At 45.7% G+C, this 23600-nt stretch overlaps 2 protein-coding genes across 5 annotated transcripts in view; one reads left to right on the forward strand and one right to left on the reverse strand.

The window, feature by feature from the left end:
- PIGF (phosphatidylinositol glycan anchor biosynthesis class F) lies at positions 1–11364 on the reverse strand. Of its 2 annotated transcripts, none has more exons than XM_077282415.1 (6): positions 11209–11364; positions 7124–7355; positions 6778–6869; positions 5839–5955; positions 4280–4388; positions 1–138 (listed from the first exon to the last, which is right to left on the reverse strand). In XM_077282415.1, exons 2-6 carry the CDS (start codon positions 7349–7351, stop codon positions 25–27), a joined length of 660 nt encoding a protein of 219 aa, XP_077138530.1. In that variant the 5' UTR covers positions 7352–7355; positions 11209–11364; the 3' UTR covers positions 1–24. The 2 variants fall into 2 exon arrangements, with proteins under 2 accessions (XP_077138530.1, XP_077138531.1); XM_077282416.1 differs by lacking the exon at positions 11209–11364 and adding an exon at positions 11160–11205.
- Positions 11269–23600, forward strand: part of CRIPT (CXXC repeat containing interactor of PDZ3 domain) — a 26005-nt gene continuing 13673 nt past the window's right edge. The window contains exons 1-3 of one of the 3 annotated variants that reach the window (XM_077282420.1): positions 11269–11409; positions 14844–14909; positions 16598–16652. In XM_077282420.1, coding sequence (XP_077138535.1) covers positions 11394–11409; positions 14844–14909; positions 16598–16652 — 137 coding nt within the window. In that variant the 5' untranslated portion in view covers positions 11269–11393. Of the gene's footprint in view, positions 11512–14843; positions 14910–16597; positions 16653–23600 lie in introns of all 3 variants that reach the window. The other 2 variants (XM_077282419.1, XM_077282418.1) reach the window with 2 other exon arrangements.

Below are 23600 nucleotides of genomic sequence, written 5' to 3' on the forward strand. Positions count from 1 at the left end.
GTCCTTGTCATCCTCCAGTTTTCACTATCTGCTTTTGTATGTGAGCCTTTTCCTGTTCCAATAAATCCAGAATGGAGCCAGTAGAAGACCAGAAACATAGCCGAATGTAGCACCTAGGGAGCAGGAGATCGGCCATACCTGCAGAAAGAAAGAAAACCAAGTTATTTTTTAGCACAAAAGGTAGAAACGCAGGTAAAACCAGTACCAGATATGTCCGCTACATACGCTGACTGGATTTCATTTCCAGTTACAGATTTAATGTAAGAAAGCATTAAGAGTCCTAGGTTAGTTTTACCAGGATTGGTCTCCTATATACGGTACATGTTCTATCATGACGGACAGGATGGTGTCTCTTAAAGGGCCAGGTGGGTGGACGCTCTTTTCTAGCAGGGGCGATGCACATATAACACCAGCCCCAACAGAACAGGGGCTATTTACTACAATTGTACCCAGTCTAAGAATAAACCATAATCCACACTGAGCGCGAGTCTATGAGGACAGATGGCACACGTCCCGTGATAGATGTATCTCACTCGGTCTCCATTCATATTAAATGAAAGCTGGCAGTCGCAGCTGACTAGCTGATATGTATGGGGACCACTGCATTTGTGAGGTCTAGGGGAAAAAAAAGCTCGGGCCGTTAATTTCTGCTTCTTGTCAGGACTCAAGAAGATGAACATACGATAAGACTGTGAGCTGCAGGGTAGATACCAGACATTAAGCCGCCATTAAATGAGCCACAAAGGTTACCAAACACTATTTTTGAACTCTTAAAAGATATGTTACCTCTTCTGACATGTCTTTTACCCATGAAATAAAAATTCTGAACAGTGTTCGTCTTGTAATTGTGTGGTTGTTCCTCTGTTATTCCTCCTAGAAATGTATAGCTAAATTGGCATCTGGGTGTCACTATTCCCTTTGTCAAAGGGACGTGTCCATACAGTCTAAGAGAATAGTCAGACGGCCATAGAACTCTGACGAGGGTCACAACGCAGTGCTCGGACTGGCCAGCAGCCCTCCTGACCTGGGCATGACAGCCGCTTAGAAATACATGCTGTCACGCTCAGGTCGGGAAGGCCGATGGCCAGTCCGAGCGTTGCGACTCTCGTCCGAGTTATGACATTGTGGAATATAAATGGACCTCCCCCCCCCCCCCCCCACACACAGGTAACTCTCAAATGACTATTTAATTTTCCAAGAGGAATAATAAAGGAGCCGCACATAAAGAGATGCTCCAGTATTATTAGTTCATGGGGATTACAAGTGTTTACTATACCGGTTTGTACAGTTATTAAAAATCCTCATGTTATGACCCAATTGTCCACGTGCCATCTCCAACAGGAGTAGTCGCAGACACACTATCTGGGGTGCATGAAGGTTTACAGGTAGGCTTTGTGATCATCCCTGTGGAACTGTAGTAGGAAGCCATATTATGTGGAGATGACACAAGGGGCTTATATTCATCCCCCACTGTTTACTAGGAGATAATTGCCCTTTATCCAGAACTTTTCTTACAGCTATATCCACAGCTGTGGCTCCAAACATAATTATTTAAAGGGATTGTCTCATCAACGAAATGATTAGAAATCTACTATACTAACTATCAGGGGTCTTTTTCCCTGAATTGGGTCAATGAGCTGACCCTGTAACCTGTCTAACCTATAACAGGCATGGCCTTATATATAACCTGTCCCACACCACAGATCTAAAGTACATGACGCTGACATATGGACAGACGAGTAATCTAAAAATGACCCCTCTAAAAGGGTTGTTTACAATTAGGAAAACCATAGTCGCTTTGTTGGAAACAGCGCCACCACTGACTAATGGATTGTTTCTGGTACTGCATCTCATCTCCATTCTGTGTGGTATAGCAGCTCCGCTCTATTCACTTCAATCTGTGCTGTGGTTTCCAAAATAAAGCAACCATTACTTTCTAATAGTAGAGAACACTACCCTTACCCTTTTTTTTTTTTTTTTTAATTTCAGATTTAGAGAGGTTATCCACTACTTTATCATTTATCATCACCTATCCTTACGCCTGTGTCTAATCTGTTGAGGTCCGGCACTTGCACTGACCAGCTGTTTTCGGTGTTGGTGATGGAAATTCTCAATTGCGAAACTGCTCAGTGTTCTGCGCCTCCTATTGATTTGAATAGGGGGAGATGACTGAGCAGCTCCACAACGCAGTGTTCTGGCTGCTGACACCAAAAACAGCTGATTGGGGTCGGAGCCCTGGCACCCCGCCAATCTAAGGGTAGGTCAATGGGTAAAGTAGTGGACAACCTCTTTAGTGAACATGAAATAATGAAAATCCCATATACCGGATACAGAACACACTGAACGTCCACATCTTGATTTATACCCAAACCCTAAGTGTATGGAAGTAATAGAGAACGTGGCGGTTATATACGAGACTCCTCTACGGTGAATCCCGTGTGACTTTCTTTTTTTTAAGATTTCTGCATGTTGTATAGTTTACATTAAGCCTCTATATAGATGGTGTCTAGGTCTTTTCTATTAGTCAATGACTACCTACAAGGCACTGTGTTTCTTTGATATTGCTTTCTTTTTTTTTTTTTTTTAATCTACATTGAAACGGTACAGAATGATAGGGTTATTTAAGGACTAAGTATGAGACATACAAGGACTGGGAGAAAAAGTTTTGCTATTTTTTACATTGAAGGCTCCGTTAAGCCGCACTTGTTGATAAGGAAACTGCATTGCCTAGAGCCGAGGTATTGACAATGTCTTGTGAAAACACAGGCAAGCTTGGAAAACAAAAACTTTAATGCGAGCCTCTGCACAACTTGATCACGCCAATGTGCCTCAGTCTGTCTTTGGAGCAACTATCTGTGATGAGCGGAGTCCATTTCTCATTGCCTAATAAATCCATGCAGTGTTTGCTACTCGCGTCTCTGTGTGATCACTGTCTTTCTAGTAAAAGATGGCCAATGCATATCCAACACGCCGGTAGAGGCCACCTGCGTCTCATTGACATGACTGTTTTTAGCTGGATCACTTCCCAATTGTATATGTTTGAGATATGAAATTAAAGGGCGTCTTCCCAATTCATGTCCACGAGGAGCAATCACTTTATAAATCTGTCAGGGTCCGCAGAATTGCCTGCTGATTATTAAGCGCAAAAGGACCACAGCACACATTGGGTTCTACATTTCCTCTGCACAGTGCCACCCCGGCCTCCAGCTGTGCAGGGAACTGCAAAAAGTCATAGTCACTTGAATACTGCCGCGCCGTCCGGTCTCTTACTGTAAGGATAAAGGTAAAGGGCTGCAATGCTGAATTGATAGTGTAGCCCCTTCTCTCTCATTATGGGCTACCCTCGCCTACTGTATTCTCACCCATCCCTTGTAGATTGTGAGCCTTCGCGGGCAGGGTCCTCTCACCTCCTTTACCAGTTATGACTTGTATTGTTTAAGATTATTGTGCTTGTTTTTATTATGTATACCCCTCCTCACATGTAAAGCGCCATGGAATAAATGGCGCTATAACAATATATAATAATAATAATAATTCAAGACGTCCGTTCAAATCGGTCCGAGCTCGTACCACAATGCCCGGACTGGCTGCGGATCTCCCGACCTAAGCGTCACAGCTTCCTAGAAATAAAAGACGCTGCCACGCTTAGGTTGGAAGATCCTCAGCCTGTCCGGACATTGCTCAGACGAATTTGTACGGACGTCTGCATGAGCCCATGTGCAGGACATAGGAGGTCACCAACCAATTTCATACCATATTATAAATAATTATTAGCCAGACCGTACCAGATCAGGCGACAAGAAATAATATTCTAGGACTAATTCAGGTTATGACCAGCAGAGAGCTTTCCCATAAAGAAGCCGCACTTAAGTGTCCGTTGGGCCATAAGTGATCTCATTTCTGAGGCCACCAACTGGTTGCATGGTCAGATGACTGGAGGTTCGGGCATCATCACTTTCACTCGGGGCAGATTCCAGTGGTAAGTATGGCTTTTTTTTTCTCAGTGCTTCCCACTTGTAACTTAGATGCCCCACAAAAACAAACATCCCTTTCACAGCAGCTTCACTGTAGTTATGTTGTAAATTGCTTTTTCTTGTACAGAACTCTGGAGCAGATGTTAAGCATATGTAAGCGCGCTCCCCTCCTGAGCCTCTTCTCTTATATTGTACATAGCACTGATCTACTGGTAGCGCATCTAATAGACACGGCCCCCCGTAAGAGTTGTGCTCCATACAATACGCAGCTATTACAGTGTGCCACGTATCGGTGACGAACTCACCTGCCAAGACCGATCCCAGTCTAATGGTAAAGGGAATGCTCCCAGCCAGGCTCCGATTATACTGCAGATCGTGGTTATCTGTAAGCTGTGGTCCCAGACCGACATTGCCCTAAAAATACATAAAAATAATTTAACAAGCACAATTAAAATTAACATTGTATCCCAGTTTTTTGGGAGGAGATGTACAGCTTTTGAGGCATTGCGTTTTTTTTTGCATTGTTGGATAAATAACATTGTTTCGGATGTGGAAGTATTATTTAGGGGTTTCTTTTTATAAAAAAAACACTGTACAGGATTTTTTTTTCACCCTACAATAGAACTTAATTAGTGAAGAGTGAATGTGTCGGACAAGGTGCTGGCCGAGTGTCTCTGGTGTGCTCAAAAAATATGTCTAAAGGTACCGTCACATTAAGCGACGCTGCAGCGATATAGACAACGATGCCGATCGCTGCAGCGTCGCTGTGTGGTCGCTGGAGAGCTGTCACACAGACAAGCTCTCAGCGACCAACGATGCCGAGGTCCCCGGGTAACCAGGGTAAACATCGGGTTACTAAGCGCAGGGCCGCGCTTAGTAACCCGATGTTTACCCTGGTTACCATTGTAAATGTAAAAAAAAAAACAAACACATACTCACATTCCGGTGCCCGGCGTCCGCTTCCCTGCACTCCTCCTGCATCCTGTGTAAGCGTCGGCCCTAAAGCAGAGCGGTGACGTCACCGCTGTGCTGTGCTTTACGGCCGGCCGGCCGGCGCTGACACAGGATGCAGGAGGAGTGCAGGGAAGCGGACGCCGGGGACGTGACAGGCACCGGAATGTGAGTATGTAGTGTTTTTTTTTTTTTTTACATTTACAATGGTAACCAGGGTAAATATCGGGTTACTAAGCGCGGCCCTGCGCTTAGAAACCCGATGTTTACCCTGGTTACCAGTGAAGACATCGCTGAATCCGTGTCACACACACCGATCCAGCGACGAAATAAAGTTCTGGCCTTCTAGCTCCGTCCAACGACGTCACAGCAGGATCCTGATCGCTGCTGCGTGTCAAACACAACGATATCGCTATCCAGGACGCTGCAACGTCACGGATCGCTATCGTTCTAAAGTCGCTCAGTGTGAAGGTACCTTTAGTCCCACATGCAGGGATTATCTGTTTGTTAGGAAATCCCTGCATGTGCTGCGGCTATGGAACAGCTGCGAGACATGCAGACGCAGAGACTCGAACATATTATTCAAGCACGCCGAAGACTGTTAGCACCGGAGCATGGTGGATAACACCTTATCACTAAATGTAACCCTTTATTTTTACTTCTTAGCTAATACACTGTAATACTGCTGTATTGTCATTGCATCCGAAAAGATCTTGCCTTACGCAGGGCCTGCTTGGCTGCAGTACATGGTAGACTGGATTCTAGGTGGGAGTCAGATGCAGGGGCTGCCGGCCACAGCTACAGAGATTGCGCTGTAATTGCCCAGAATGGTGTGATTCCTACCAGCTCCCATAGCATGCTGTGTAAGAAGGGGTTAAATGTATATTATATAAAATATCCGGATAGGTTATACCCATCTTTACTGAACACCCTGATCCAAGCATGGAAGTTTGGTCCTAGTATACAGAGACAGCGAGATGTGGTGAAAGACGAGAGCAGGACAGCCAACAAAAAGGTTTCTCCCACTGATCTGTATAGAAAGCAGAAAAAACAAAGTATGTTGTAGCTAAAATATATATATGCAATACAGATAAAACCGTGGATCTGGTACAGTTCACCCTATTCATACCATACTGCTCAGGCAATGATAATCAGCGAAAAAGCCCACTGATAAAGTAATAAGTAGAAACCAGGGCACCCTTCACTTAGCATTAAAAAGATTGTTTTTTATAACAAACTTAGCTAAAAGCCGTTTCGCGCGATTATGCTTCCTCTGAGCCATCAGATGGCTCAGGGGAACTGTGATCTCCAAGCGAAACGGCTGTTAGCCAAAGTTGTAACAACATTCCGTCTAATCTCTGTGGAATCGCCCCGTTCACTACCCTTTACTAAAATCTATGCAGTCACTTGATTACTGTAAGACATACCCTATGGATAATAGTGGTGCGATGTGGGGAAAAAAAAAAGTTATTTTATTCAATTTTATGAGTAAAATCAGATAGTTGCACATGATCTTGGAACAGATTCATCCCCCAAAACCCACATATAAAATAACTTCAAATACCCTTTCTATTCATTACAATGAGAAAACCCTCCTAAAGTGCTCATGGTGCAAAAAAAAAAAAAAAAAAAACAACTCCAAATTTCACTTCTGATTGGGCAGAAAAAAACATCCCCAAAACAAAAGCAGTGTCAAAATCCACCCCCCCCCCCCAAAAAAAAAAATAAAACTTATGAAAAATTCACGTCAAAGAACCCAGTGTGAACATAGCCTTAAGGCTTCGGCTAGAATGTCAGTGGCTTAGATATTGTATCATTCCCTCAGTCAGCCATGGCGTTACATAAAACTTACTCTATAAGAGGCGCTCCGTACAAGACTATAATCCCATGGAACAGCAGGCAGGAGGCAGAGAAGTACAGGCAGGATCTGTACAGTTTATTGATCTGAAATAAACAGAAAATATTAGAAATCGGTTCTGAAATAATAAAGTGGCGTTGGAGTTATGTTAGGCTCTCTATTTGGAAATTAGAAGAAGGGGCCTTAGTTTCTCTTTTTACATTAATCTACAGGTTGTGTTTGATATTACAATTCCGTCCTAATATGCTGCAATACCATTCACAGCCAGTGGACAAAAGGGGCGCTGTTTCTAGAAAAAAAAGAAAACACCTTAGTTTCTAATCTCAGACAACTTTAATACCTTGTGTGTCAATGAGCTTCTTTTGGTTGAAGGATTTGGTTTCAGGGTCAGTAGTAAGAAAACGTTAACAGTAATCACACAAACGGAGCAGATGCAAATCCAAGTGAGGTGCGTTCCCAAAAGTGAGAACTCATCTAGGAGGAGTGGTGGGACACAAAGAGAGAGGAGAACGGCCAACCCACACAGGACGTGTCCTACTGAGAGTCTCCTGATCTCCGTTTCATCCATGATCCTACAGTAAAAAAACCAAAAACGTATATTATACATATATACACACACTATATATATATATATATATATATAGTTAGAGTGTGTGTGTATATATATATATATATATATATAACACACACACACACATGATAACAACCCAAACATAAATGTCACAGATATAAAACAATTTGTAAAAATCTTCTTGTGCTTCTTTTTCTTTTTAATAAGGCTACTTTATCACATCAGGTTGTTGTAAAAAAAAACTGATGCAACGGATCCGTTTTTTCGCCTTATCCGAGTATGTTCATCTGCCGGCTATTTTGGATAGAGAGAGAGACCAGAAAGGAAATCGTGCACAAAAGCTAAAAAAAAAAAGAGGCATGCTCAGTTTAAAAAAACGGAATCTGTCGCCTGATTCCGTCATTGGATCGGTTGCTGTTCATTTTTTCGACGGACACAAAAAACATTTTTCTGTCCGTTGTCTCCGGCCGCCGGACAGAAAATTTTTGCCGGATCCGTCAAAAAAAAGGACAAAACGTGAGGCCATCTGGCGTAATCCGGCGCTAATACAAGTCTATGAGGAAAAAAACAAAAACTGATCCGGCGGCAAATTTTGCCGGATCTGTTTTTTTTCAAAATTCGCCGGATTGTGCCCGACAGCAAAAACCTGATGTGTGAAAGTAGCCTAATTTGCCCCTTTTCATTAGCCCCAGATATGAGACTCTGGCAAGCTTCGGTCGGTCTGCACCGAACATCCATCTTTTATCATTCCACACCACATCTGGCTGCAGCCCAGTGCTCCAGGGCCTATTTACATCCCCTAAGCAGGATATTCCTTGCACCCGTTTACATTTTGATGTCTTTCCCTTCGTTATTTTATATCCCTTTTTAATTTATTTTTTCCTTAAAGAGGACCTTTCACTCGTTTGAGCATATTAAATTCGCCACATCATGGAACAGTGGCTTGCGAAAGTATTCACCCCCTTGTTTTTTTAACATCCTATTTTGTTACATTACAACCTGTGTTTGTATATTTTTGTAATCTGATTTGCGTGTGATGCATCACCATTAAATAGTCTTAAGTTGGTGAAGTGGGAAAAATATAGGCAAAAATTACATTTATGGGAACAAATAACTAAAAATTAGCATGCGCATATGTATTCACCCCTTTTGCCATGAAGCCCCTAAAAATTTCTAGTGCAAGCAATTACTTCAAGCAGTTACCTTCATAAGTCAAATGCTTAGTGACAGGAAGCCCCCCTGTGTACAATCTAAGTGTCACATGTCTGTCAGTATATACACTTTACCTTTTCTGAAAGGCCACAGAGGCTGTAACACCATTAAAGGGAACCTGTGACTCCAAAAATCGAAGATAAGCCCCTGATGCCGGTGGCCCCAGCTCATCTACAGCATTCTGTAATGCTGTAGATAAGCCCCTGATGCCGGTGGCCGCAGCTCATCATCGATTTTTTGGGGTGACAGGTTCCCTTTAACAAGAGGCACCACTAACCAAACACCATGAAGACCAAGGAGATCTCCAAACATGTCAGGGACAAAGTTGTTGAGAAGAACAAGTCAGGGTTGGGTTATAAAAAAAATCCCAATCTCTGATGATCCCCGAAACAATAACAAATCCATTATCATCAAATGGAAAGAACATGGTACTACAACAAACCTACCAAGAGAGGGACGCCCACCAAAACTCTTAGCCCGGGTAAGGAGGGCACTAATCAGAGAGGCAGCACCGAGACAAAAAGGTAACCCTGAAGGTGATGCAGAGTTCCCAAGCAGAGCCTGAAGTATCTGTCCATATGACCACAATACGCCGTACCCTCCATAGAGTGGGCAGAAAAAAAGCCTTTACTTAGGCTACGTTCACATTAGCGTTAAGCTAATTTGCGTCGGGTTTGCGTCGGCGACGCAGCGGCGACGCATGCGTCATGCGCCCCTATACTTAACATGGGGGACGCATGCGTTTTTTTGTGTTGCGTTGTGCGACACTTGCGTCTTTTTTGCCGCAAGCGTCGGACCAAGAAAACGCAGCAAGTTGCATTTTTCTTGCGTCCGATTTTCGGCAAAAACCGACGCATGCGTCGCAAAACGCAGCGTTTTTGCGTGCGTTTTGCCGCGTTTTTGCGTGCGTTGTGCGTTGCGTCGCCGACGCAGCGGCGCACAACGCTAGTGTGAACTTAGCCTTACACACAAACATTGTAAGGCTCATGGGAGACTTCCCAAATGTATGGAGGAAGGTGCTGTGGTCAGATGAGACCAAAACGGAACTTTTTGGCTACCAAAGTAAACGCTATGTCTGACGGCAAACCAACACAGCTCATCACCTCAAGAACACCATCCCCACAGTGAAACATGGTGGCAACATCATGCTGTGTGGATGTTTTTCGGCAGCAAGGACAGGGAGAATGGATGGCGTGAAATACAGGGATGTTCTTGAGCAAAATCTATTTCAGTCTGTCAGTGATTAGAGAGTGGGACGGAGGTTCACCTTCCAACATGACAGTGACCCGAAGCATACTGCTAAAGCAACACTCAAGTGGTTTAAGTGGAAGAGTGTAAATGTTTAGGAGTGGCCTAGTGAAGGCCCAGACCTTAATCAAATTGAGGATATGTGGTCAGACTTGAAGATTGCTGCTCACCAGAGGAAACCATCTAACCTGAAGGAGCTGGAGCAGTTTTGCATTGAGGAATGGGCAAAAGTCCCAGTGGCTAAATGTGGAAAGCTCATTGAGACTTATAGTGACTTGCAGCTGTAATTGTCACAAAATGGAGGCTCTACAAAGTACAGATTTTAAGGTGGGGTGAATATGCACACTGAAGTTTTCAGTTATTTTGTTAAAAAGAAAAACAAGTGATCACAGTTACAGGCATGCTCTTTACATGAATTGATGCAAACCCTTAAAAAAAAAAAACACGGAAAATGCCAAGGAGGTGAATACTTTTGCAAGCCACGAGCACGGTAAAATGTAGTTTTATTTTTTAATTTCTCATCTCTGTTGCAGAGATATTAGCTTCTAAAATTTTGATTCTAGTTTCCCTGCCAACCAATGCAGGAGTTGGCATACATTCATCTCTGGAGGTGTGCGTCTCTGCGCACGGTCCAGGATGTCACGCACCGCCTGGGACTCCGCGCACGGACCGAGACGTCACGCACCGCCTGGGACACCACGCATGGTCCAGGACGTCACGCACCGCCTGGGACACCACGCACGGTCCGGGACGCCACGTCTAGGAGACAATCCTGCAGGCGGCCATAGTGGCTTATCCCTACATGTAAGGGCGGATTCACACGTCAGTGGCTCCGGTACATGTGGTGACAGTTTCCTCACGTACCGGAGACACGAACACACATTAAAATAAACGTGTCTCTGCAGATGTCAGCGTGTTTTCACGGGCCGTGTGCAAAACACAGAGACATGTCAGTGTTCGTGGGAGCGCACGGATCACACGGACCCATTAAAGTCAAAGGGTGCGTGTAAACACGTACTGCACGGCTGCCGTCCGTGTGCTTTTTTAAAGTCAAAGGGTTAAAATTGAAAAAAAATGCTTCAATACACGGACGAGAAACACGGATGACACACGGACGGCCTACGTGCGCACACGGATAGCTCCGGGACCGTTTTTTCATGTACCGGAAAAATCTGGACGTGTGAGACTGGCCTAAGCACACAGTGTCCACCGGTATACTCGCACATTAGGGCTGAGGCTCAGAGCCTGTGCTGTGCACACGTCAGTAGCATCTATCACTGTCCTTAGAGGGCTCCGCCACCGTGTACGAGGCAGGACACCCAGCACACTACATGGCCAGTGTTACCTGCTGTTTCCCCGGTCACCGTGACCGGAGCGCAGCGCTCAGCACTCACCTGTCGCTCACCACTCCTCCTCCTCCTCTAACACCTGAGCCTAGCTCCGCCCACAACCAGCGAGGACGCGCAGCCAATCCGAGCGAGGAGGCGGCAACACGTGTTCAAACGGAAGTGGCGACACCGGAAGTGTCCTGTTGTTTACAGTTCTCCGCTGCCGGGAGCAGAGAGGAGGTCGGGAAAAGATGGTGTGCGACAAATGTAAGTGTCACCTGACTCCACAGCTGTCCGGGCCCGTATATACCCGGTGTGATGTGACCGCGCTCCTCCAGGGTCTACAACTCCCCAGTGAGTCAGAGCATGGTGAGGGTTGTAGTATTGCGACAGATGAAGTGTTCATTATCTTCTCAGGAAACAGAGTATTTGTGGTGCAGCTTCCAGCACCAATGTGATCATGGCCCTATGACAACTCTGACGGTCAGGGTCACAGTTTCAGGCGACGTTCCCTTCTGTGTCGGAGGCTTCATCGCACATTATGGCACATTTGACGGTGAATATAGCACTAATGGAAGTCAGAGGGGTCAGGATGTGACAGTCACGACATGTATGGAGATCCCAACACACAGGCGCGCTCCATGCATGTATCGTGACGGTGACACAGCCGCGACCCACGCAGCCGATTATCGGGAGTGCTCTAGGTATCCGGGTTCCCTCTGCCGCTTATTCGGTCAGCGCTATACCTTGCAGGGATCCGAGCAAATTCGCTCAACTCTAGTCAGGATGTCAGGGGTTAAAAAGAACCTGCGGCCTCTCCTGATTTATATTTAGTAAATATTTACTCTCCTCATAACCTGACACTTCTGAAGCTTCTTTTCTGAGAGCTCCACATTGTTCCTCTGTTATTCAATAGGAAAATTTGTATATACATTGACAAATGGGTGGTCCGGGTGTGGAGGGGAGGTCCCTACCCCATCACACTGCGTTTTTACTATGCAGTGCTCTAAGAAAGGATTCTCATATTATGGGGAATGTAACTATTTACTAACGTTCCCCCATACACCTTACATGGCTGTGGGACGAGCAGTGTGACCGTCTCTCGCATACTTGAGAGCGCTCGCTTTGCCAAGTGTCCTGTGTTCTCTATGAGACATCTGTCGGTGGCTTGTCTCGAGAACAAAAATATCGCTAGTTCGACATCAGTCATGTTGGATCCATATGCATCTCCCCAGAGTCCTGGTCATTGCAGTAATGTCGCTCTTCCACCAGGGGGAGTGATATTACATCTGATGGTACTAAAGGAGTTCACCTGACCAGGTATCACAAGGCACACACTACACTTCACACTCCAGTCCACCAGGGGGAGCAAAACTTCTATCTATTAGGGCACTCCTCACACACGGGTAAAACTGGTGGGTTGGATAGGAAGTCAGTCAGAAGCTACCTGGGTTCGACCCAGAGAGGACCTGTCAGGCAGACAGGGGGAGAAGGAGGAACATCTGAGCTGTAGACAGAGGTCCCTGTCAGGGGTGGGATCCTGACAGAGGCCAAGCACGAGATAGAATGTTACGGAGCTGCGCCTGCACCCATTGCTGCAGCATCCTAAGAAAGGACAGGAAAGGAATTGTATTGTGGAGAGTGAGAAACGAAGTCACAGCACAAGGAGATAATACCGGGAGGAGCTCTGCCCCAAGATCGGCAGCCTCCTTCTGAGGCGCGTGGCCGGAACACCGAGGGAGTAATTGACTCTACGTATTACTTCAGAGACCGGCAGGACAGTCAATTCCAAGTTGGCTGCCCGACCTAAATACCTAAGAAGACAACGGAGGCAAATTGTGGGAGAGGGGCGTCTCTAGGGTCCCTATAAAATAGCTCCAGGCCTTCCCCGTCATACGGGTTTGTCCTATCCATATCATCTGGGGGACAGAGAGAGAGAACATGAGAAACATCGACAATAGTTGTGAGGACTATCCCGTGGTGCTCAGCAGGGAGGTACTACAACACACAGGCGCTAGTAGGAAGGCTACTGATTTCCTCCTGGCTAAGGGAACTCTGGATGTGCCTTCGGACCGGCCGGACTCTGCCTGTCCTGTGGACGCTGAAGTCTTCAGTAAAAGGTAAAGAGACTGCAACCTTTGTGTCCTCGTTATTCATTGCGCCTTACAACGTCCACCATCACCATCTACTCATTTGGGAAGCCCTGGGGATATACTTCACCTGTGGGAAGGTATACCATCTAGCTGCCATTCCATCTCACTAGCGGACCCCTAAGCAGCGTCGGTCGCCCTGACCGAATACCACAGGTAGCGTCATGAACATCACCATTCTATAAACTTTACCCATTTATTGGACGCCCCTCATAGGGCCACGGGCCGGGTCGGACCACCGTGACATCCCCGTCGAGAACTGAAGGACCCGGTACTGAGTACCCCATTGCCCTTACGTGGGGGCGATTTGCATATGTCCCCCGACATCTTCTGGCAGGGGGGTGCCTCTATGTATATTAGACTGTCTGCAGTAACCAGAAAAGATACCGTAAGTATTTTTCTGTTTTTGGTTGCAACTTCTGTTTTCCTAGATACATTGCACTCAGTAAGTGTTGTGTACTGAATAGAAGCATTGGCAATGATCGCTGTGCCTGTCATAGCGGAGCTGCTGGGTTCTATTGGACCAGATGAGCTTTGCCAGTGACTTAGGTCTCTGTAGGGAGCTTTTTTTCCCCTTAACTGTAGCTCCTGAGGAAGACTTAGTCGAAACGTCTTGTGTTTTTACACTGTTTTTAAACTAAAAGACATTTTTCTCATCATAGTTACTTTATGCGAAGACTCCAATTTTCATCTTCTCCATTGTGGGAGACCCACACCCCTGTATCTTTTTTCAAGACTGTTATATGCATTATACTTGTAATTATGTGCATGCCAAAACAATTTTACAGAAATATTATTGTTTGTTCTGCGTAAAACAGAGTCTGATTAGTGGTGTGGGTGAAAAAAAAAAGTTATGACTGCTCAAAAGTGGAGAAACAGAAATGGGGGAAAAAATAAAACTGGTTATTATGCCTCTTTCAGGACTGCTCAATAAGGTGTTAATTGGAGGAAAATAATGATTAATGTGGACATTAATTTATAGTATTAAATATGGAAGTAAATAGAGTAAGATTTCCATAATCTGGCATTGGTAGGTCTGAAAACCATCCTGTGTGTACAGGGTGTACCGTAGCTCTTGGATGATCATCACATGCAGTAATATGAATTACGGTATGTCTGCCAATGCCTTGTTTCCTGACACATTTTACTTAAATCCTCTGCATTGTGACATATCGTGGACTCAATGTCCCTGATTCATTAAGACTGGAGATGTTCTTGTCAGTGTTAATGAGGGGGCGTTCTGGAGTCAGGGGCACCTGATTTATTAAGAGGCGCACAACTCTTAATAAATCAGGAGTGTCTGACAAATGGCGTGCGTCCATGCACCTCACTGCAAATCTTACTACAAGCAGGGACCGGAGTAAGATTTCTGGCTTGAGGTTCCCCACTGCTCGCCATGGCCTACACTGATTGTTCTTTCACCAGTTTGCAGCATGTTGGTGATTATTATAAGAGATGGGAATCCCATTTGAGAGCACTGACTACTATTATTTTATAATGTTCTTTGTCGATATCACAATGATTATTGCAGATGTGATATCTGTGTTACAGGTGAGAAGAAGCTGGGCACAGTTATCACGCCTGACACATGGAAGGCAGGAGCCAGGAATACCACCGGTAAGTCACATTTTATTGTCTCTTGTGTGTCTTTTTCTTACTTTTTTTTACTTTTTTTTTTTTTTTGTTCTGCGTGTGTGAACAAACTGAGTGAAATGTGCCGATGTCTAACAGTCTGAATAAGTAGTGAAGAGCGAACGTGGTCAGGTAAGGTGTTATCTGAGCATGCTCGTGTGCTAACCAGCGTGCTCGAATACTATGTTCCAGTGAAATGAGCAAGGCCGAATATAGTCTAGTCGAAATGTGTCTGGAAGTATTCGAATTGCATACCAGCGATCACATTCTCCAGCACCGGAGAATCCTCACATCGCTCAGTGTGCATGATGTGAGGATTCACCAGTCTGCAGTCACGGAGTACGGCTATTAAAAGCATCAGTAAAGAGGGTATTAGGAGGCTGATAAAGTGCTCCCTTCTAGGGGTATATCCTGATAACACGTTCCCTTTAATAGTAGCAGGACATCATAGAAATGTAGATACATGATGATACTAAAGTGTACCAAGATGGCAGTCATACTAGAACACATTTCTTTAAGTTTTCCGCTCTTTTTGAAGCCTAAAGATAGCATAGGGTATGCTTTCCCATAACAGAAAATCTTAAAGACACATTTGAGAGCGATGGGATCTTTTCACATTCGTTATAACCGTTATAACTGTTGTGGCTCCAGTAGTAATGGAGTATAGGAAGATTAACTGTATTTGAAGTATTCTTCTTCTTTATAGGCATATTGTACTGGTACATAGAAATCTGATATTGCTTTATAAATGTACACCTCTTTATATATGCATATTGGGGGCAAAATAAAAGTCAGGGAGTTTTTTTTCTTTTTTTTTTTTTTTTTCTATAAAATTAGCTAATGAAAAACAGTGATAATAATCACACTTTTTAGATACTTTCTAAAAATGAATGTCACAAACCAGTAATTAATTTTCACATATTTGGTGATTGGTAAATGGCATAAACAATGTCTTACAACTATGAATAATGTGTGCATCACTATGTCAGTGTATTTGTTGGATTAATGTGCGTGTTTTCTATATGCTTGTGTTTACTATATATATATATATATATATATATATATATATATATATATATATATATATATATATATATATATATATATATATATATATGTGTGTGTGTAAGGCTACGTTCACATTTGCGTTGTGCGCCGCAGCGTCGGCGACGCAATGCACAACGCGAATGTGAACGCAGTGACGCATGCGACGCAAAACGCAAGTGCGACGCATGTCCATGCGCCCCCATGTTAAATATAGGGGCGCATGATGCATGCGCCGACGCTGCGGCGCCCGACGCTGCAGCGCTGACCGCAAATGTGAACTTAGACTTATGTATTAGCAGGTGCATATTTGATATACAGTATTTATGCCTAATGTAAACCTGCACATGTCTGTGTGTGTGTGTATATGTCCTCCACAGTTTTCCTATCTGACCCAGCACTTATGCTGGTAGGTTAGTATGGAGGCTGAAAAACACAATAAAAGTGTGTGCAGAATATCGGCTCCCTCAGTTATGTCTATGGTCTAATGCTCCATATTAAGACCAGAATAGGCTTCAGATGCATAATAAATGTAGTTAGTATTTTTGTGATTTCTTTGCATTTTTTTTTTTTTTTTTTTTTTTAATGATGTTCGGAAACTATAATTTATTTTATCAATTATCTTGCAGAAAGCGGCGGCCGAAAACTGGATGAAAACAAAGCCCTGACATCAAGGAGAGCAAGGTTAGTGTGTACAGAGCCCGCTTCCATCACATCCATGTCCTCTCCTGTATTCTCCCAGGATATTGCACGATTTGGTCGTTTGCCTCTTTGCTGTGTCTGGATGCCCACGTACACAGATCTACAGATGGAGTCTTATGTACTATCCTGCAGCACCTAGACACTTTATCCACCATGCACTATAGTTACTTAGGGAAAAGTTGGACGACAACCATTTGCACTTAATGATTAACATTTTTTTTACTTTTATCATTTAAGCATTTTAATTACAATCATTTCGTTGCAGGAAAAGAAATTCAGTACTCCTGCAAAAATAGATTTCTCCTTCGCCTCATTGGGGGACACAGACCATGGGTGTATGCTGCTGCCACCAGGAGGCTGACACTAAGTATTACAAAGAAAGTGATCTCCTCCCCTGCAGTATACACCCCTCTGCTGGCTCCCAGCTAACCAGTTCTTGCTTAGTGTCCGTAGGAGGCACACGGACTGGTCTGCTATTCAGACCCGAAGAATCTTTTTACTTTTACCTTTTACCGGACGAAGGGGGCGACGGATTCTTTCATGTTCCGATCTCCCCCGAACCAACAACAGGCGAGCACGGGAGTTTCACCTCTCCGTATCCTCTCCTGCGACGTGGGAAGCCACTGCCTGAGCTGATTCTAGGGGCGACGGGCCTTTCATGGGACCGATCTCCCCCCTCCCTTATCAGACGAGCACTGGAGTGTCACCTCCAGTATCCTCTTCTGCAGCCAGGCCTATTGCCGGACATTCAGCCCTGCCCACCAGGTTTTACCCTCGGCTGTACAGAGGCACAATCCAATGTGGCGTCCGAGCAGCCCCCACTGCACCACCACTATTAAGAGCGGATGGTACAAGGAGGCGGACGGTTCCTCTCCACCTCCCTAACAAACGGATGATGGATTGAGGTTTATCCCTGCACCGTCCACACTGCACAGAACAGCGCTGAAACCCACATCCGCGGCGGCTCCATGCCGGGACGCGCAACAATGGTGAGTGGATCCATCTTCAGAGGGATATCCATAAAGGCGCAGGCAGCCTTAGCCACTTTCCTGTGGCCCACCTCTCTGAGGTAACGCTCTGGCCGGCTACAAAAATTTAGCCCCTGGCTTCGGCCGATGTGTAGGCCGCATCCCGGAAGTCTCCTGAAATGCCCCGCTGGTGTCGCCCGCCTGCTACAGAAATTTAGGCCCCGGCTTGGGCCTATTCAGCATCGTGTCCGTCGCTCCGCCCCCCCGAGTTGGCGCTTCTCGCTCTCTGCGAGATTTTATCTACTCTGCAGCTCACAGTGGCCATCTTGGTCCACCCGGCCGGCTCACACTGAGGCAACGATTTTTAGCATTAAGGGGCACAACCACTCTACATCAAGGCATTAAACGCGCAAGTATTCTCCCCCCTTAAAGGCACATGTAGTATTGTCTGGTTTTAAAGGCGCATGTCCAGTATTGTCTGTTCTTAAAGGCGCAGGTCCAGTATTGTCTGGTCTTAAAGGCGCATGTCCAGTATTGTCTGGTCTTAAAGTCGCATGTCCAGTATTCTCTGTTCTTAAAGGCGCATGTCCAGTATTCTCTGTTCTTAACCCCTTCAAGTCGCGGCCCTTTTTCGTTTTTGTGTTTTCGTTTTTCGCTCCCCTCCTTCCCAGAGCCATAACTTTTTTATTTGTCCGTCAATATGGCCATGTGAGGGCTTATTTTTTGCGGGACGAGTTGTACTTTTGAACGACATCATTGGTTTTACCATGTCATGTACTAGAAAATGAGAAAAAAATTCCAAGTGCGGTGAAATTGCAAAAAAAGTGCAATCCCACACTTGTTTTTTGTTTGTTTTTTTTGCTAGGTTCACTAAATGCTAAAACTGACCTGCCATTATGATTCTCTAGGTTACGAGTTCATAGACACCTAACATGTCTAGGTTATTTTTTATCCAAGTGGTGAAAAAAAATTCCAAACTTTGCTTAAAAAAAAAAAAAAAAAGTGCAATTTTCCGATACCCGTAGCGTCTCCAATTTTCGTGATCTGGGGTCGGGTGAGGGCTTATTTTTTGCGTGCCGAGCTGATGTTTTTAATGATACCATTTTGGCGCAGATACGTTCTTTTGATCGCCCGTTATTGCATTTTAACGCAATGTCGCGGCGACCAAAAAAACGTAATTATGGCGTTTCGGATTTTTTTCTCGCTACGCTGTTTAGCGATCAGGTTAATGCTTTTTTTTATTTGATAGATCGGGCGATTCTGAACGCGGCGATACCAAATATGTGTAGGTTTGTTTTTTTTTTATTGTTTTATTTAGGATGGGGCGAAAGGGGGGTGATTTAAACTTTTATATTTTTAATATTTTTTTCACATTTTTAAAAACTTTTTTTTTTCACTTTTGCCATGCTTCAGTAGCCTCCAAGGGAGGCTAGAAGCAGGCACAGCCCGATCGGCTCTGCTACATAACAGCGATCATCAGATCGCTGTTATGTAGGAGAATTGCAGGTGTGCTGTGAGCGCCGACCACAGGGGGGCGCTCACAGCTACCTGCGATCAGTAACCATAGAGGTCTCAAGGACCTCTATGGTTACCTTCCTGATGCATCGCCGACCCCCGATCATGTGACGGGGGTCGGCGATGACGTCATTTCCGGCCGCCCGGCCGGATGCGGTAGTTAAATGCCGCTGTCTGCATTTGACAGCGGCATTTAACAGGTTAATAGCGGCGGGTGAATAGCGATTTCACCCGCCGCTATTGCGCGCACATGTCAGCTGTACAAAACAGCTGACATGTCGCGACTTTGATGTGCGCTCACCGCCGGAGCGCACATCAAAGCAGGGGACCCGACATGCGCAGTACATGTACGGCGCATGTCGTGAAAGGGTTAAAGGCGCATGTCCAGTATTGGCTGGTCGTAAAGGCGCAGGTCCAATATTGTCTGTTCTTAAGGGCACATGTCCAGTATTGTCTGGTCTTAAAGGAGCATGTCCAGTATTGTCTGGTCTTAAAGGCGCATGTCTAGTATTGTCTGGTCTTAAAGGCACGTGACCAGTTTTCCCTGGTCTTAAAGGCGCATGGCCAGCATACCCTGGTCTTACGCACATGGCCAGTATGCCCTGGTCTTAAAGGCGCATGACCAGTATTCCTGGTCTTAAAGGCACGTGACCAGTATTCCCTGGTCTTAAAGACGCATGACCAGTACTTCTTGGTCTTAAGGGCACATGTCCAGTATTACCTGGTCTTAAAGGCACATGACCAGTATGACCTGGTCTTAAAGGCACATGACCAGTATGTCCTGGTCTTAAAGGCACGTGACCAGTATGCCCTGGTCTTAAAGGCACATGACCAGTACGACCTGGTTTTTAAAGGCACATGACCAGTATGCCCTGGTCTTAAGGGCACATGACCAGTATGCCCTGGTCTTAAGGGCACATGACCAGTATGACCTGGTCTTAAAGGCACGTGTTCAATATGCCCTGGACTTAAAGACACATAACCAGTATGCCCTGGTCTTCAAAGCATATGACAAGTATGTCCTGGTTCTTAAAGGCACATGACCAGCATGCCCTCCTCCTAAAGGCACAAGACCAGTATACCCTGGTCTTAAAGACGCACGACCAGTATTCCCTAGTCTTAAAGGCGCATGACCAGTATTTACTGGTCTTAAGGGCACATCATCAATCCGAAGCTGGTCACCCTAACTGAGCTCTGGAGCCTTCGCCACTCATCCCCTAACCGCAACCCATGGTTTTCTCGGACCAAGAGATTGAATCCCTCTGTGAACCCTCTGTGGCTCAGAGTGCTCGCAGGACCGAGATACATGGTCCCTCTCCTACATGGGAGCGTCCGCTAGCAGGGGCCGCAAGTGTTCTAGAAAAACGTACAGGCATCTGCAAAACGGAAGTTTTTCATTTCCTAATCTCTCCCCCATGATTTGTTGAGAACAACGCTGAATATGGATCGCATATTGCCTTGGATTGCAAGAGCTTCAGAAAAGGAGGGACTCTCCTATTTATACCATCAACAAATCGACGAGCAATTCACTGGACAGAAGCCGCTAAGTAGGTTGCCATACCTGGTCTGATTTTTATGGGCGACGGGTCCTTTTAAGGGCACCGATTCCCCCCACATCTTCAACAGACGAACACATGCAGTGTCGCCTCCATGTATCCTCTTCTGCATCCAGGCCTAATGCCAAACAACCTGCCCTGTCCACCCGGGGACCTCAACTCTGGGGATGTACAGAGGCACACATCTTTGGCATCCGAGCACCCCCCTTTGTATCAATTTAGGGGATGATGCAAGAAAGCGGACGATTCCTCTCCACGTCCCTGTTAACAGAATGGTGGATCGAAGGTTCCTAATTTTCTACTCTGCACGAAGATGGCAAGAGGCCTGCTGGTTGCAGCCCCTCATTCTGCCACTTGGCAGTCTAACCGGGTGGAATTTCTTGTGGTATACCTACCAGTATCCCTGCCCGATGTATCATCAATTAAAAAACCACAGACGGTCGGATAGCAAATCTGGTTCGTTCTGTCTTGTGGCTTCGGGTTCAGCGCTCTACCCTTCTTTAGCGCCACATGATGTTGCTTGACCAATAGTCTCCTGGTCAGAGACCTTACCGACTTCAATTCAAATCTTCTGAGCGGGAGACTAACAAGGGATCGTATTTTTTCTACAGACCCATCCAGCAGTAGAAGCATTGTCCTGGACAGTCTAGATCTAAGAGATCTTGGTTTCACGAAGGAGAAAATGAAAAGTATGATCATTCCTGGACCTCAAACTTCTAACAACCTTTGACAAGGCCCTCCTTTTTCAGATGCAGTTCCTCCGCTCAGCCATTACTTCAACAAAAAAAAACAAAAAAAAAAAAAATGGAGTTTTCTGGCATCTTTCGACATTCGGTTTTCTTACCCTCACATGCCTACTTTTTTCCCCTCTACAATTATCTCTTCTCCTTTCCATTCGCGAACAGCATTTTCAAGTCACGACCTCGCCCTTCAGCCTGGCTACCGCACCACAGTGGTCGCAACGCTCATAGCAGTTGTCATGTGCTTCTTGCACCCTAGAAACATGGTCGTCCTGCCCTACTCGGTCGACTTTCTAGCCGCTCTACAAGGACTACGCTAAGTCGTCTATATCACTTGCAATACCCTCTCACTTGGGCTAGCAGCTAAACTTAGACAAGTTTTTTCCTCATTCCCAGCCCAGCAGATCCTCTTTGACGATGATCCTGCACAAGAAGGATGGTAATTCTCTCTCTCGAGTCAAGGTCGTGGCCCTTCAACACGGAGCTTATGCACTTGATCACTCATTCCCTCGGTTCATTCAATTAGCTAGGAGGGTTCTGAGCAATAAGACGAAAACGGAAGTAGTTTTCTTTTGCTCCGCTCGTTTTCAGCAAGTCAATCAGGCTTTCAAAAGGTAGTCTCTAAGCTCCTTCCTCATCCAGAGCCTTCTTCTTGGTCCAATGGTTATTAAGGATACCAATGCCCGTCTTCTTCTCCCGATCATTTCTCTGGGGATCCGAACAGTACGGCTAATCCTACAGCAGGTCCACTGCCCTTAGGCGGGTCAACCATCCGTCTTCAATTTGGATAATGCCACGGCTGTGCCATACGTCAATCATCTCGCAGGTACCCACAGTCAAGCGCCATGGCCGAGGTACCTCGCACTCTCTGATGGGCCGAGATCTATCATTCGGTGATCTCAACAGTACATGTCCCTGGAGTAGAACACTGGGCGGCTGACATATTCAGCCGTCAGGGTTTTCTCCTCATGTGAGTGGGAACTTCACTCGGAAGTCTTCCTTCACATCTGCCTTCACTGGAGTACTCCAGATGTAGGTCGGATGGCGTCCAAGCTGAACGCCTATGTACTCCAGTTCATGGTTTGGCTTCAAGATCCAAGTCCATCGCAGTGCATGCTCCGTTTCTTCCACGGTACCAATTTCCATAACTCCTCTTCCACTACGTCTTGAGATCTTTTTGGAAGCAGAAAAGGCCCCCAGTGATCCCGGGAGACCCGCACTGACCATGTCAGGTTTTCTCGCTTGCGGTACTAGTATTTCTCCGTCTTATTTCGTCAAAACTGGAAATATGGACCTTCTCGCAGGGAGCCTTCACCTGTAGTTCTTCCCTACCGCGTACCGTTAGATCTGGGGGACCTTAATGGTCCTGGGGATCTTACAGTAGACTCCTTTTTCGATCCAGAAAGACTTTACTATCAGGGAACGTCACTCCCCTTTTTTCTCTGCGTTCTTGTCATCCTAATGAGTCTTCAGAGCTTGCCACTCTGTTCCTTTCAGTCTTTTTTCCTTATTACCATCAATGCATCGTTGCCCTCAAGCCATCCCCTTCCCTCGTTGCCAAGGTGGTTTTGTATTCCCACTGTTGCAGGGGCATCGTCCTCTCATCTCTTTCGGCTCCAGTCCACACAATGGAATGGGTTCTCCATAATCTGGAAGAAGTGAGTGCTCCAAGTGGGTACGTATCGAGGACGGCGTCCTTCCGAAGGTTGCACACTTTGCTTGGGCTTCTCGATGGTAAGTAGGCTTCCCGACGGTCACAGGAAGGGTTTAGCCGTGTTCATCGGCCACGTTAGCCTGGTGGATTCTTTTCACCATCCAGGAGTCCTTCCGTGCTAGATGTCAGCCTATCTCCCTGTCTCAGGGCTCTAGGCACCAGGCGTCGGCAAGCACGACCGCAAGCTTGCGAATTCCTCCAGTCCGCATGCATTCTTGAAGCACTATAATTCACACACTTCCACAGATGTGAGTCTGGGCAGGCGGACTTTGCAGGCCGCCTTGGCGCACTTGTAAGTAGCGGTTACACGGCCTGATCTGATGTTGTCCCCACCCAGGGACTGCTTTGGGACGTCCCATGGTCTGTGTCCCCCAATGAGGCGAAGGAGAAATAGGGATTTTTGTGCACTCACCGTAAAATCCTTTTCTCCGAGCCAT

Source organism: Ranitomeya variabilis, chromosome 2, assembly GCF_051348905.1.
Source record: "Ranitomeya variabilis isolate aRanVar5 chromosome 2, aRanVar5.hap1, whole genome shotgun sequence".
NCBI lineage: Eukaryota > Metazoa > Chordata > Amphibia > Anura > Dendrobatidae > Ranitomeya > Ranitomeya variabilis.

Excerpts from the sequence above, each read along its gene's own strand:
- PIGF (XM_077282415.1), bottom strand. The coding sequence starts at position 7,351 with ATGGATGAAACGGAGATCAGGAGACTCTCAGTAGGACACGTCCTGTGT. Across the intron at positions 6,870-7,123 it reads GAAGCTCATTGACACACAAG|ATCAATAAACTGTACAGATC; the intron begins GTATTAAAGTTG and ends TGTTTATTTCAG. Across the intron at positions 139-4,279 it reads ACTGGGATCGGTCTTGGCAG|GTATGGCCGATCTCCTGCTC; the intron begins GTGAGTTCGTCA and ends TTCTTTCTGCAG.